Source organism: Diaphorina citri, unplaced genomic scaffold (assembly GCF_000475195.1).
Source record: "Diaphorina citri unplaced genomic scaffold, Diaci psyllid genome assembly version 1.1 scaffold2557, whole genome shotgun sequence".
Classification (NCBI taxonomy): domain Eukaryota; kingdom Metazoa; phylum Arthropoda; class Insecta; order Hemiptera; family Psyllidae; genus Diaphorina; species Diaphorina citri.
The window spans coordinates 17,752-34,188 of NW_007379977.1; the positions used below are offsets into that span (position 1 = coordinate 17,752).

At 38.3% G+C, this 16,437-nt stretch overlaps 1 protein-coding gene across 1 annotated transcript; it reads left to right on the forward strand.

The window, feature by feature from the left end:
• The first annotated feature begins 5,723 nt into the window (after positions 1-5,723).
• LOC103519139 (aminopeptidase N-like) lies at positions 5,724-9,904 on the forward strand. Its single transcript, XM_026830739.1, has 5 exons — positions 5,724-5,780; positions 7,298-7,519; positions 8,170-8,238; positions 8,804-8,942; positions 9,651-9,904. Exons 1-5 carry the CDS (start codon positions 5,724-5,726, stop codon positions 9,902-9,904), a joined length of 741 nt encoding a protein of 246 aa, XP_026686540.1.
• Positions 9,905-16,437: the final 6,533 nt, after the last annotated feature.

Here is a 16,437-nt window from a genome sequence, read left to right on the forward strand (position 1 = left end):
TAGATTATACCAAAGTTCATGTTTTAGCTTGAATCTGAAGAATTGCTTATCTGATTTGTATTTTGGTATGATAGTGTTCTTTTTTCCCAATACTTTCCTGTTTTCAAAATACAGAAATTGATTTTAAAAGGATTAAAGAAAGCATGCAAGACCGATCAAAATAGAGCCATATAAGAAATGGACCATTTAATGGACCACAAATACCTACCACAATCAAGAACGAGACCAGGTCGGGGATGAGGGTGCCCACATTTGGGCCCCACACTGGAGTTTGGGTTGAATCTTAGAAACAATTAACCCGGATAATTAATTAGTAACCATTAGAACTCAAGTTCGGGCAACATGGATTAAAAGATTAGAAGGGCCCACCCACACTCTCTATCTTGTGGCTGACATGGGGTTGGTTTATTTCTGGATGGAAAACTGACATAACTTCTTTAATTGCATGGTGGCATTACTGTGAAATGATGGGTCAAGACTATGATATGGGATATGGGTCAGAGGGTTTACATCGGAGTTTGGGTTGAATCTTAGAAACAATTAACCCGGATAATTAATTAGTAACCATTAGAACTCAAGTTCGGCCAACTTGGTTAAAAGATTAGAAGGGCCCACCCACACCCTCTATCTTGTGGCTGACATGGGGCTGGTTTATTTCTGGATGGGAAACTGACATAACTTTCATCGGAGTTTGGGTTGAATCTTAGAAACAATTAATTAGTAACCATTAGAACTCAAGTTCGGGCAACTTGGATTAAAAGATTAGAAGGGCCCACCCACACCCTCTATCTTGTGGCTGACATGGGGCTGGTTTATTTCTGGATGGGAAACTGACATAACTTCTTTAATTGCATGGTGGCATTACTGTGAAATGATGGGTCAAGACCATGATATGGGATATGGGTCAGAGGGTTTAAGATCTAGACCAGAAATTAGACCGAGGCCCGATTCATAAACTGATGGTTTTGATATTTCAATTTCTGATGATGGTAGTTTAGCTTTTCGTGTGTAAAATAAAAACTAATTATGTAATACCTGTTGTACTTAATAACTTTATTTCATCTTTAAATTTTCAATGAACTCTTCAACCATCTCTTCACAAAGCTGAGCAGCTGAGTGCACCCTAAGATAACCAGATCGTAATAGATGGCCAGTACCAGAGGGTTTGAGATCTAGACCAGAAATTAGACCGAGGCCCTATTCATAAACTGATGGTTTTGATATTTCAATTTTTGATGATGGTAGTTTAGTTTTTCGTACCTATGTAAAATAAAAACTAATTATGTAATACCTGTTGTACCTAATAACTTTATTTCATCTTTAATTTTTCAATGAACTCTTCAACCATCTCCTGATGATGGTAGTTTAGTTTTTCGTGTGTAAAATAAAAACTAATTATGTAATACCTGTTGTACCTAATAACTTTATTTCATCTTTAATTTTTCAATGAACTCTTCAACCATCTCTTCACAAAGCTGAGCAGCTGAGTGCACCCTAAGATAACCAGATCGTAATAGATGGCCAGTACGTCACCCACCCTGATACACACCATGCTCAAGAGTGCTTATTTTTCGTGGCGACCTTGCCATCCACCGTGATAAAGATAAAACTGAAGAAATCCGCGGCTCCCAACTTGCGTGCGCTAGATTTAAAATGAATTTCGGATTCGGGAAATGTGACACATCCTCTATCTAATACGTTATTTTTGTTCATACCTATAATGGCATTAAGCTTGTACATATCAAGTTTGCCCGTTTTTCACACAAGATGTAATATTTGAAAATTTAATATTATTATCAATTTTAAGAGCAACCCTTAGACAAAGGCTTTAGAACCCTCTGACAAAAGATTGATATCATATTATATAATTACAAACTGCTAGGAAAACAAATAAATATTTGATACAACCTTCTGATCTGTTTGTAAAACGCAGGTAATAGGTAATTTGGCATTCATTAAGCTTGTACATATCAAGTTTGCCCGTTTTTCACACAAGATGTAATGTTTGAAAATTTAATATTATCAATTTTAAGAGCAACCCTTAGACAAAGGCTTTAGAACCCTCTGACAAAAGATTGGTATCATATTATATAATTACAAACTGCTAGGAAAACAAATAAATATTTGATACAATCTTCTGATCTGTTTGTAAAACGCAGATAATAGGTAATTTACTACCTCACGGAATAGAACAATAAAATAAAATGAGTAAAAAATCAATTTTTATTAGGGGTATTAAAATGTAATTTACATTTATTTACCAAAAAGTAAAGAACAGCGGAGGTATTTTCTATTATCTGATGTAGAAAATGGGGTTGTTGTTTTAAAGGCAGGCTCAAATTTACGATTCACCATCACATTTCGGTTCTCAGAAGAATATTGGAAGCAAAAATCGAGACCTCTGACAGTCTTGACACTAAGAAATGAGGTCCCTGAAAGTACTCTGAACAGTCTGAACCCCTCTGTAAGAAAAACCACAAAACTGTTTTACAAGATGAAACAATTATAAAACTGAAGAACAGAAGAAATCCGCGGCTCCCAACTTGCGTGCGCTATATTTAAAATGAATTTCGGATTCGGGAAATGTGACACATCCTCTATCTAATACGTTATGTTTGTTCATACCTATGGCATTAAGCTTGTACATATCAAGTTTGCCCGTTTTTCACACAAGATGTAATGTTTGAAAATTTCAATATTATCAATTTTAAGAGCAACCCTTAGACAAAGGCTTTAGAACCCTCTGACAAAAGATTGATATCACATTAATTACAAACTGCTAGGAAAACAAATAAATATTTTTGATACAATCTTCTGATCTGTTTGTAAAACGCAGGTAATAGGTAATTTACTACCTCACGGAATAGAACAATAAAATAAAATGAGTAAAAAATCAATTTTTATTAGGAGTATTAAAATATAATTTACATTTATTTACCAAAAAGTAAAGAACAGCGGAGGTATTTTGTATTATCTGATGTAGAAAATGGGGTTGTTGTTAAAGGCAGGCTCAAATTTACGATTCACCATCACATTTCAGTTCTCGGAAGAATATTGGAAGCAAAAATCGAGACCTCTAACAGTCTTGACACTCTTAATGAGGTCCCTGAAAGAACTCTGAACAGTCTGAACCCCTTTGTAAGAAAAACCACAAAACTGTTTTACAAGATGAAACAATTTTAATAGACATCGATAAAAACAATTTCAATAACAATAAAACCCATATTAATAACAATAAATAAAACCATTTCGATATCTCTCTCAACTATCTTTGGATAATAACATTATGTTAACGTTAATATGGCATGAGTAGATACGAACGAGGAATCTGTATTTTCCAAATAATATTTTATCGTTTTTGTCCAATTTGTTCAATTTTTAACAATCCTGAGTTGTTGATCGCTTGGGAGATAATTTAGAATCGGGTCTGATCTGATACCTATACCATGACCAAACAAAACAGACTGCAAACCTCGGCCTATGGCTATAACTTCTCCGTATGATGATCCTTTGATATTAAATTTGAGTCATTTATGCAAGCACTAGATTCTGTTCCGAGAACAAACCTTTTCTGTTATTAGGTTAAAGTTTTCCCCGGGCGAGAATCGAACCTAGACTGACCCAGAGCAGTCCAGATGATGATTTCTCGAACAAAATTTTCAGATTTGCAACTGATGAATTGATGATATTATTCTTTATTCTCTAACCAGGAATTGAAGGTGTGAAAAAAATGTCTTAATCTGAGACCAAGAATCTGCCTGGAAATCCGCCTAATAGAGCTTCTAGTCGAAGAGGTGCAAAGAGCGTCTTTACGGAATTGATTTACAACTTAATTGCTTAATTAAAGTTTTTCAACCTTTTTGCGATCGCCGCTATCTCTTCGGTTGTGATTTGCCGCGATTGGTTTGCGGCTTTCCCAGCTTAGGATTAGGATGTTGGTGTTATTTTGACAAGAGCGCCTAATGATTTCATTGAATGTATCAAATCAAACCTGTAGCCTGAATCAAATTAATCAAATTATCTTATCTTATCTAGCATCCGTCTGGTGCCAAAAGGTTATGCAACCCTCAACTCCCGTTGTTTGTTATGTTAAGATCTCGGACATTAATCTTGCAAATTTGTTAAAATCATCATTCTACTAGTTTGTAAAATCAAGTGTCCTATTTTACGTGACACATTGTTTGGTTGAAATGGCAAATTTCTACTGTGGCATTTCTCAATTATCAATTGAGCTCATCTTTTTTATTGTTTTTCTTTCTTTATTTACATTGTGTGTTCTTTTAATTTCTCACCTTCTATTTTGATTTATAAAATAAGCTAATAAATATTTACATTGTGTGTTCTTTTAATTTCTCACCTTCTATTTTGATTTATAAAATAAGCTAATAAATCACGAAAACACATTTACTTTATTTACATTGTGTGTTCTTTTAATTTCTCACCTTCTATTTTGATTTATAAAATAAGCTAATAAATCACGAAAACACATTTATTTCTGTTGGTAATATATCATTTGGAGCTTCCATAACTTTTGCTTCCTCAGAACCAGAACTACATATTTCGATTCACTCTGTACGAGTATGCATAACTTGGCGTTGAGGGTTTTGAGACCTGTTTTGCGCTTTTGAAAGAAAGTGAATTTGAGTTCCGCTAAGAAATGTAAACCGTAGTCTTCGAGTATGCATAACTTTGGCGTTGAGGGTTTTGAGACCTGTTTTGCGCTTTTGAAAAAAGTGAATTTGAGTTCCGCTAAGAAATGTAAACCGTAGTCTAAAGCTCTAGTGGGAGTATATTAATATTTTCTAAGAAGTGACATCGTAGACGAAACGAAAAATGAAAAAGGAGAGCATAAATCCTCCACATCTGTAGAGGGAACATTGAGATTTCCAAGGTCTCTGGGGGCTCTGATGGCCACATTGGAGTTGGTCTGATAGGAATCTAATATCTAATCTTGTGTATTTCGATTCACTCTGTACGAGTATGCCTAACTTGGCGTTGAGGGTTTTGAGACCTGTTTTGCGCTTTTGAAAGAAAGTGAATTTGAGTTCCGCTAAGAAATGTAAACCGTAGTCTAAAGCTCTAGTGGGAGTATATTAATATTTTCTAAGAAGTGACATTGTAGACAAAACAAAAAATAAAAAAGGAGAGCATAAATCCTCCACATCTGAAGAGGGAACATTGAGATTTCCAAGGTCTCTGAGGGCTCTGATGGCCACATTGGAGTTGGTCTGATAGGAATCTAATATCTAATCTTGTCTTCTCTAACAAAGCCGAGGATTCCGCCCAGGTTGTTATTTTAACACCTCGCAAATTTCTATTTCACACTTGTATAAAAATTCACTTGTTTCTCTAACATGATATTCTGGCGATCTTGTTTTGTCTTCTTGGAACCTAGTCTAAATGTTCGAATCTGCTGATGATCAGATGTCTGCTACTCTTTCAGGTGCCAATAGTGGTTTATCTTCATGCAAAATCTCCATTTAGTCTTTGATATTCTGGCGATCTTGTTTTGTCTTCTTGGAGCCTAGTTTAAATGTTCGAATCTGCTGATGATCAGATGTCTGCTACTCTTTCAGGTGCCAATAGTGGTTTATCTTCATGCAAAATCTCCATTTAGTTTAGGTTGAGTGTCTTGTGGACTTCATTAAGCTAATTTAATAGAGTTCGCTTTAAATGGTCAAGATCCGTCGTTAGGTGCGAAAATAGTGAGACGAGAAGCCATTATGATTTCTTCAACTGATAGCAAGAGCTTACCTGTAGAGTATCCTCCATTATTGATGGTAGGTAGTAGGAACTTTAGGAAGGTATTTTATGAAAGATAAGTTCTTGGGGGCATGGTCTACAACTAAACCTTTCAATAAACTTGAGCTTTCAATAAAGCTGTCCAATATTCATGGTATTCATGCAAGACATTCAAAAATCGAAAGTTTATTTATTTATTTATTTATTATAATTTTTATTGTACATGATATACAAAATGGTATGAGTACAACGTCATGATTGCTTAACCTAGGCTTTTAGGTAGGTACCTATTTTATGAAAGATAAGTTCTTGGGGGCATGGTGTACAACTAAACCTTTCAATAAACTTGAGCTTTCAATAAAGCTGTCCAATATTCATAGTATTCATGAAAGACATTCAAATATCGAAAATTCAATGATACACCTGCATTGAACTAATACCTACCCCAAAAAATACCACTTCGTGGCATAAAAAAGACCCCGCCAAGTCGTTCCTCCCAAAATAAATCAAGTGCCCACAAAAAATAAATAAAGACCCGCAGCAGAACCATACGAGTGAGAACAACATCAACTTGGACCCAGGACTTGATGTTGAGGTAATTCAAAAGAGTCAAATGCAGAACTTTTACTGCGGGACTAAAGAGAGTCAGTCCTGCTCGGGCAGGATAAACAAGGTATAGGTATTCTACTCCAGGGGTAGCCAACCTTTTATGGGTCCCAAGCTACTCAGATGACTAAGAGACCCTTGGGAAGCTACGTCTAGGAACCAGAAACTTACGACGTACCTAAATTTTTGGTTCCCATTAGAGTTGTACTTGTGCGACTGTCCGTGAGCTGCGAGCTACCAAAAACCACTTGCGAGGTACCGGTAGCTGGCAATCGACGGTTTGGAGATCCCTGTTCTATTCTACATAGGTATGTTCCAGAAATCCTCTACTAAACCCCTTTGTCAGGTATTCTACTCCATGCAGGGGTAGCCAACCTTTTATGGGTCCCGAACTACTCAGATGACTAAGAGACCCTTGGGAAGCTACCTTTTAGTCTGGGAACCAAAAACTTACGACGTAAAATTTTTGGTTCCCATTAGAGTTGTACTTGTGCAACTGTCCTTGAGCTGCGAGCTACCAAAAAACCACTTGCGAGCTACCGGTAGCTGGCAATCGACGGTTTGGAGATCCCTGTTCTATTCTACATAGGTATGTTCCAGAAATCCTCTACTAAACCCCTTTGTCTTTTCTTAAGGGTTTAGAATTTTTTGATATGTACCCATACAGCATTTTCGAGAAATCCCTTTAATCTTATAAACGGCAAGGACAGATGAGACTTCTAGCCGTTCAAAAGACGAGTCGGTCGACTATGTGTGGACACACCTACCGATACGACGATGTCGTCATTGATTTCTCAACATGACTCTTTGAGCTTTTTCATCAGAATGACAGATAAAAATTTAATTTTGGACCATTTAAAGTTACTTTTTGGGAGTTCTGACCTCAGATAAGGATTGTTCACGTGGAAATCGATCTTTTATTCGTAATTTGCAACTGCTTCATTTGCAGGTCCTGAAACTCGGCCTCCAAAAGTACATCAAGAAGAAAGCAATGGGCAGCTCCACTCAGGCAGAGTTGTGGGCATTCCTCACCAATGCGGGTCATGAGATGCGTACCCTGCCTGAAAAGATGGATGTAGAGACCATCATGAATACTTGGACCCTGCAGACGGGATTTCCGGTTATCAGGGTGGCGCGGGATTATGATGCGGGATCTGCTGTTGTTAAACAGGTGAGAGGTCTTGGTTTTACTTTAATAATAATAGTGCTTATTAATACTGCTCGCACAGAACTGAAAGGCCCCTTTACTCCAGCAGTAGGCTACCACTATTATGGTGGTCAAATTCTCAAATTATTTTGAGGATAAAATTCCTCAAGATTCTTAAAAAAAAAGAGGTTTGATACAGGGAACTGTAAAATTGATAAGGTACTATCTAAGATAGAAGTCCCGAAATCTAAGATAGAAGGAAGACAGAACAAGCGAAATAGCGCTTAAGTACAAGGCGGACGCGCTACCAACCATGCCAGCCTAGTTGGTTGGTAGACGCGCTACCAACCTACTAAGACTGGCTCCTTAGGGTCAATTTCTTAAAAAAAAAGAGGTTTGATACAGGGAACTGTCAAATTGATAAGGTAGTATCTAAGATAGAAGTCCCGAAATCTAAGATAGAAGGAAGACAGAACAAGCGAAATAGCGCTTAAGTACAAGGCGGACGCGCTACCAACCATGCCAGCCTAGTTGGTTGGTAGACGCGCTACCAACCTACTAAGACTGGCTCCTTAGGGTCAATTTGGGTGCAACAAACTGCCCACCGACTTTCGCTTCAGTCCACTGTTCATTCGACGCAACTGTTTACCCCCGAAAACATGTTTCCTCCCTAGAAACGCTTCTTCTTGGAGCCAATCGAACCGGAACCAACTGACACCTCCCTGTGGTGGGTCCCTCTCACTGTGGCAACCCGCAGGCCGAATCGCAGGCCATTAGCCTGAGTTAACTAAAGTACCTACTAAAGCCGGGGGCCACAGACCGAGTTTGAACCTTCGAATGGAGGAGTTGCAATTGGGAGAATATTATTAATAAAAGGTCGATTCTAACGTAAAAAGTTGTGAAAAATCCAAATCTGAAGTCAAAACTCCGAAAAAGTAACTTTAAAAGGTCGAAAATTCAATTTTTATTTGTCGAACCGAGTTTAAACCTTCGAATTGAGCAATCTGGTTGGTCGATTAAAAGAAAAAATCTAAAATTTCAGCCAATCAGATTTTTTAAACGGAGATACCTACTAATTTAATACATAGACATAGGTATTTATTTTTATTTACTTATAATTACTTAGGTAATCTCTCTCTTGTTCCTTTTTTCTCAGCTCAAGAACTTCGTCGAGACTTGACAACCCGTAACCGTCCTAACTTCAGAGTAACCAAGCCATCTCATTGGCTGAGAGCTGAACCAAATTTGACCATTAAGCAAGAGGATTTGAATGCGGAAAGCGACGATTGGATCATCTTCAACATTCAAGTGGCAACCCGTAACCGTCCTAACTTCAGAGTAACCAAGCCATTTCATTGGCTGAGAGCTGAACCAAATTTGACCATTAAGCAAGAGGATTTGAATGCGGAAAGCGACGATTGGATCATCTTCAACATTCAACAGACGGGTAAGGGTGACTCACTATCAGGTAGACCTGACAGGTACACCTGATCAGGTGTACCTGTCAGTGTGTGGCTGGTCAGGATAGCGTGTCATAGAGTTAGTTAGATTTACTTTATGGACACTCGTTACTGTGCTGAAAGCCTAGAATGTCACGGGGTTGTTTGATCACGGTTTTATGTGGAGTCTTCTCTTGAATGTCTTATGATGACACTGGTTTTTGGTTTTAATACCGACATCTATTTTCAGCACAAATCCAGAAACAAAAGAGTTTTCATAGCAGGAACACAACCCCGACCAAAAATTGTGACTTTCCCGAGAAATGAATAGCTCATCCTCACAACACCAAGAGGTAAGGAGATTTCTAGCTTTCAGTGCTCATCAGATGTAGGTACCTGCCCACAGGGAGCGCGGTAGCGTTCCGCCCCGCAAAGACAAAAAAGTTTGATCGCGATACTAAGAGATAGTATACGCCACAGCTCCAACCTACGTATACCTAGATAGAAAAAGAAACATTTGTGTCGGACGAACTTGTTATTCGTTTGAAATGTCCATAATACGAATACCTAATACTCATCCTCAAAGGGAATTCAGCTAAAAACTTGATTGGTTTCAGGTATTTAGCCAAACACATGATTGGTTTCAGGTTACTACCGCGTCCTTTACGACGAGAAAAACTGGTACCTCATCATACCAAACACATGATTGGTTTCAGGTTACTACCGCGTCCTTTACGACGAGAAAAACTGGTACCTCATCATCGCCACTCTGCGTAATTCCACCACCTACAACACCATACACCTTCTGAACCGGGCCCAGTTAATTGATGACGCGATGAACTTGGCCCGGGCAGGACTACTGGACTATAAGATCGCTTTGGACGTCACGGCATACCTTCAGTATGAGACAGAGTTGGTACCTTGGCGTAGCGCCATGCAGGCCCTAGGCTACATTGAAGGACAGCTGTAGTGTGAAAAAGTACCTCACATAATTTCATTGAATGTATCAAATCAAACCTGTAGCCTGAATCAAATTATCTTATCTTATCTAGCATCCGTCTGGTGCCAAAAGGTTATGCAACCCTGAACTCCCGTTGTTTGTTATGTTAAGATCTCGGACTTTAATCTTGCAAATTTGTTAAAATCATCATTCTACTAGTTTGTAAAATCAAGGGTCCTATTTTACGTGACACATTGTTTGGTTGAAATGGCAAATTTCTACTGTGGCATTTCTCAATTATCAATTGAGCTCATCTTTTTTTTGTAATTTCATTGAATGTATCAAATCAAACCTATCTTATATCTTATCTAGCATCCGTCTGGTGCCAAAAGGTTATGCAACCCTGAACTCCCGTTGTTTATTATGTTAAGATATCGGACTTTAATCTTGCAAATTTGTTAAAATCATCATTCTACTAGTTTGTAAAATCAAGTGTCCTATTTTACGTGACACATTGTTTGGTTGAAATCTACTTAAAAAATCCGACATACTGTTCGTATCACGATCAAAACAAAACTGTCGTTGTCGTTCGACTCGGTCGCGATGATTGGAATGCTGCCTCTATGACGCGACCAGGCAGCTCGGTCGTACGACCCTGTCGCTATGATCGGAACACCACCTTTACCAACAGCTACTTCCCATTAAGTATTTATTTATTTTCTTGATGTTTTTCCAGTTTCAACGGCACTCAATTTCAAGTGACGTCCATAGTGAAATTCTGCACGAAACGGATTTCCAATGAGCTGGAACTAACACAGGTAAACAAACTTTCAGATTTGTCCTTAATGGTCAAACTTAGGGTAGGTTCTGGACTATAAACTATAAGCATGTTCCGCGGGTTTGATTCGTGTCCGGGGCGAACTTTATCGGAAACAGATAAGGTTGGTTATCGGAACGGCTGGCTTCCTCTCAGCCTGTTCTTCCCTCTTCGATTTCGGGACGATAGGAGCTCCGTTGTTACAGTTCTATCAAATGTTCAACACAGTGGAATTTTGCTGATTTTCGAGTCCTTTTTTGGTCCTTCGCAGGCCGAAGAGGGTAGGTTCTGTATAAGCATGCTCCGCGGGTTCGATTCCTCCGCGGAGCGAACTTTACCCGAAACAGATAAGGTTGGTTATCGGAACGGCTGGCTTCCTCTCAGACTGTTCTTCCCTCTTCGATTTCGGGACGATAAGAGCTCCGTTGTTACAGTTCTATCAAATGTTCAACACAGTGGAATTTTGCTGATTTTCGAGTCCTTTTTTGGTCCTTCGCAGGCCGAATCGCAGGCCATTAGCCTGAGTTAACTAAAGTACCTACTAAAGCCGGGGGCCACAAACCGAGTTTAAACCTTCGAATTGAGCAATCTGGTTGGTCGATTAAAAGAAACAAGCAGGGTCCGTCCCTCCGGGAATTTTTTAGCCCGTAGTGATAGGATAGGGATCAGCCTGAAATTTCCCTTGCTAAAGAAATAGCAAAGATTGAGTGCGAAATTTTTTTTGCGTAAATAATTGTAACCGGACAGCTGTATCGGAGAGCTTACTTCGACAAGTACAAGGTAAGGAAAAGAGTCTGACTGGGGAACTTTACATAGGGAGGATAGGGATCAGCCTGAAATTTCCCTTGCTAAAGAAATAGCAAAGATTGAGTGCGAAATTTTTTTTGCGTAAATTCACTCGTAAAAAAATTATAGCCACAACCAAATGTCAATCATATCCTAGTTCTTAACCTTCTTCCACGAATCCACGCCAGCCTGTTAGCTTCGTTGGTAGCGCGTCTGCCTTATAAGCGCTAGGCCGCGGGTTTGATTCCCGCCCGGGGCGGATTTTATCCTGAACGCATATTGTTCGTTCTCGGAACGGCTGGCTTTCTCCTATCCAGTCTTCCTTCTCTCTTCGATTTAGGGACGATAAGACCTTAGAAGTTACTGTTCTCTCTATAAAACCTCTTTAAAAAAAACCTTCTTCTTAATCAAAATATTGACCTCTTCTTCCTTCGTTCAGAAATACTTGCTTCACATCATTCGTCCGATGTACGAGAGCATCGGTTTCGACGGCAGTCCCAAAGATGACCAGATGACCGTTTACAAGCGAGTGGATGTGTTGAACCGTGCGTGCATACTTGGCCTTAAGGATTGCGTACAGAAAGCGCTCAGCAAGTATCAGAATTGGATCAGTAACCCGTCCAAAATGTGAGTAGGTACCCTTTCGGCGATACATAAAGGTGTGTCCACCCATAGTCGACCGGCCGTACCCTTTATTCGGCGACAAGCTGCCTATTTCCTCACAGTACCTAACCTCGTAGATTCGTAGAAGCTTTAGAGCTCTTATCCTTTAGGATTGTTTGCCCTAAGCCTCGGAGTGGAAATTAAACTCACCCAGATGGTCACCCATCCGGATACTAATCACGCAAAACGTTGCTAAACTTAGTTCCGGCGATACATAAAGGTGTGTCCACCCATAGGCGACCGGCCGTACCCTTTATTCGGCGACAAGCTGCCTATTTCCTCACAGTAACCTCGTAGATTCGTAGAAGCTTTAGAGCTCTTATCCTTTAGGATGTTTGCCCTAAGCCTCGGAGTGGAAATTAAACTCACCCAGATGGTCACCCATCCGGATAATAATCACGCAAAACATTGCTAAACTTCAGTAAACCATTTGGAATTTGTGCCCGTGCTGGTAAATGGATTAGATTGGCTTACCCACTACCATGTCCTCGATTTTCTTTTCGAAAGCATCTCAATCGACAGTGAATATGAGGCAATATGCATTATGTAGCGTGTTTCAAAGATTTTGCATTGGATTGATGTGGTCTTTAAGGTCGACTCTCGATAATTCGAAATTGGAGGGACCTGACTAGTATTTCGAATTATCGAGAGTTTCGATTTACCGAGATGTTCGAATTAGCGAGAGAGAAAAAATGAAAACTTCGAATTATCAAGAGATTTCTTCAACCAGAGGCCCAGAAGTCGGAATATGAATTCCTTAGATGTCACCGTTCCTCAGAAGAGAGAGGATCTTATCAGAAGTTTTTTTTCTTTTTTGCAGAAAATGATTCGTTGGAGGAAATTAATTAAATTATTAATTATTCGTTGCGAAATATAGAGGTAAATCAACATCAACATGGTTGAAAATGTCAAAGGATGAGACTACTGGGATATGTAGAAGTGCTTTGATGTTAATGACTTCATTAGAAAATGTTTGTTACAACTTTGAGGATGTCAAGATTAAGTTTGGTGGAACAGGTTGCCGAATTTATACAGGGTGTGTCGGGAGACAGTGTGACACGGATATTCTTGGCCATTTTTCTTTGTTTCAGAGCGACTGGAAGGATTTCCGATTTTCCCAATACCAGGGGGAAGAAAGACGAGATTAGCTAGGTATACAAAAAAGTATGCAGTTTGATTTACAACAGAATTTTTTACTTAAAGGTTTCACTAGATCAATCTGGACATTTTTTGGCTCAAAATTTTGAGGTAGAGGTACCGAGTAAGATAGTATAGAAAGGATCCAACCAACAATGATTTTTTAATAGTTTCAGTTCATAAGTCACAAGGCATTATAAACAGATGCGTGATATATGGAATTGTTTGCTCTTTGCTGGCAGCTATGACCTGTGTAAATTACAATTAAACAGATGCGTGATATATGGAATTGTTTGCTCTTTGCTGGCAGCTATGACCTGTGTAAATTACAATATTATCATACCCCGCTCATAAATCAATATAGCATTTTCTCCACAAGGAATGCACCTTGGGTAAACAAAATATTGGACAGAATGTAAGCTAGGGGCATCGGGACGATGGATCCACCACTTTTCAAAAGAAAGCTCAAGAAACATTGACCGTGGTGAGGATCTGGACGGGTGACGACGATTGTGTGATGCTGGTTCAATTTGCATGGGCGACTGGATGTACTTAATCTCTTTTGAATACTGTTTTGAAGCTCCATTACAGTGAAATGAGAACACTAGAACAGTATTCAGGGATATGATCGATGTTCCTTCTGTGGATTTTTCAAAGAAAATAGACAATATCCAAAAGCATTTTAAACACGATTTAATACTGGAAAATATTTCGATATCTGGATCGAAGGTCCGATAATTATATCTCTAGATCTCTTTCCAAATATCCTATACTTACTTAGGTGTAGGCTAAAAACTAAGATGAGAACTGCAGAAGGTGGAATGTATAATTAAACTAAGCTCTGTGATCAGACCGAAGATAAAAATTTCGTTGATAATCTCGCATCTGCCCTCGAGGTAAACTTTTAATGATCTAACATCCCTCGTCGTAGAAATTGGATGATTGTTTTATGAAAATTTAAATAAACAAATTGACTGAAATACCTACATCTTGTAAGTTCACCTGAATTTTTTTTTTCAAGTCAAAAATTCTGTTTAAATCAAACTGCATACTTTTTTGTATACCTAGCTCCTCTCGTCTTTCTTCCCCCTGGTATTGGGAAAATCGGAAATCCTTCCAGTCGCTCTGAAACAAAGAAAAATGTATTGTTTTGTACAAAGAAAAATGTCCACGAATATCCGTGTCACACTGTCTCCCGACACACCCTGTATAAATTCGGCAACCTGTTCCACCAAACTTAATCTTGACATCCTCAAAGTTCCTATATTAATATTTTCTAAGAAGTGACATCGTAGACGAAACGAAAAATAAAAAACGAGAGCATAAATCCTCCACATCTGAAGAGGGAACATTGAGATTTCCAAGGTCTCTGGGGGCTCTGATGGCCACATTGGAGTTGGTCTGATAGGAATCTAATATCTAATCTTGTTTTTTTTTTTTATTTTTAATTTTACTCCTTTTAATTTAACTACAATCGGTAGGTAATAACACCTAGTCAAAGATTCGTTTGCTTTTAAGTATACGTAGATTAGTGGAGGTGTCAAAACTACAAATCGGATTGGTTAATTTTAAGCTCAATATTATATCCAGAAATATAGTAAGAAATTCTTTTGTTATCTTAATACATAATTATTCAAGTAATGTTCGAGTCAGAAAAGGTTGTCGAACTTTTTGTCCACCCTACAGTTCTTTGTGGACTAATAAGTATGTTCAAATTAATAGACATAGACTAGACAGGCAGAATCTAATATATCTCAATACATTACCATCCTATATGTTTTCATCTAAATTAGGAGTGCCAAATTACAAGGCAAAAGTTTGGAACATTTCGGAACATACCTACGTAGATTAGTGGAGGTGTCAAAACTACAAATCGGATTGGTTAATTTTAAGCTCAATTTTATATCCAGAAATAGAGTAAGAAATTCTTTTGTTATCTTAATACATATTCAAGTAATGTTCGAGTCAGAAAAGGTTGTCGAACTTTTTGTCCACCCTAGAGTTCTTTGTGAACTAATACGTATGTTCAAATTAATAGACATAGACTAGACAGGCAGAATCTAATATATCTCAATACATTACCATCCAATATGTTTTCATCTAAATTAGGAGTGCCAAATTACAAGGCAAAAGTTTGGAACATTTCGGAACAAAACCTGCGGGCTCCAAATTCGCAGTGGTCCTGTGATACTTCTTTAATGTGATTTATTCCTTGCTTTGTCTGATCCTCATCAAAGAAGTGAAAAGTTTTTGGATATTTTCGCCAATTCTATTCCCGAGGGTCTGTCGATGGATGGTTTTCAGGTGATTTATGGATTTCAAAGCGGCTATGATCCTCATCAAAGAAGTGAAAAAGTTTTTGGATATTTTCGCCAATTCTATTCCCGAGGGTCTGTCGATGGATGGTTTTCAGGTGATTTATGGATTTCAAAGCGGCTAATTAGATAAATCGGTACCGTCGGTCAATCTGTATGAAGATGTTTTGCTGCTTCCTCGTGGGGAAGTTTCTGGGGTTGGCAATAACGAAATATTGATGGTAGACTCAGTAACTTTGTGAAGGTTCATTTTAAATATCTAAATATGAAAATAACTTTAGTCTTCATGGGGAAAGTTTCTGGGGTTGGCAATAACGAAATATTGATGGTAGACTGAGTAACTTTGTGAAGTTTCATTTTAAATATCTAAATATGAAAATAGCTTTACTCTTCACTGGTTTTGAAGAGTAAAGTTATTTTCATATTTAGAATAACGAAATATCTGGCATGATGGATAAGTGATATAGAATAGATAGAAGTTGTGACTAGTTAGCTATGTATCTACCTACTTGGTTGGTTACTTAGAATGTTATAAGACATTAGGACTGGGGAGCTGCCTAAGACTCTTGGGAGGTGTAGGGTTAAATCATACATAACTACCACTGATTTGCAGCAGAGATGGATTTATCATGGGCTAAAAGGTTAAAACTAAATCTAAACATGTCACATTGGTCTAATAGTTCATGTTATTTAATTCTAATAAAGCTACTAAAATACTCGTACGTATAACCTATCCGATAAAGTTATGTGATGTCACTTCAGCTAGGCCCGGACTCTAGCGTGCCGTATCATTCCGACTGTCAAGAATGGTAGTCATAACATTAATTATAGCCCCATTATCATAA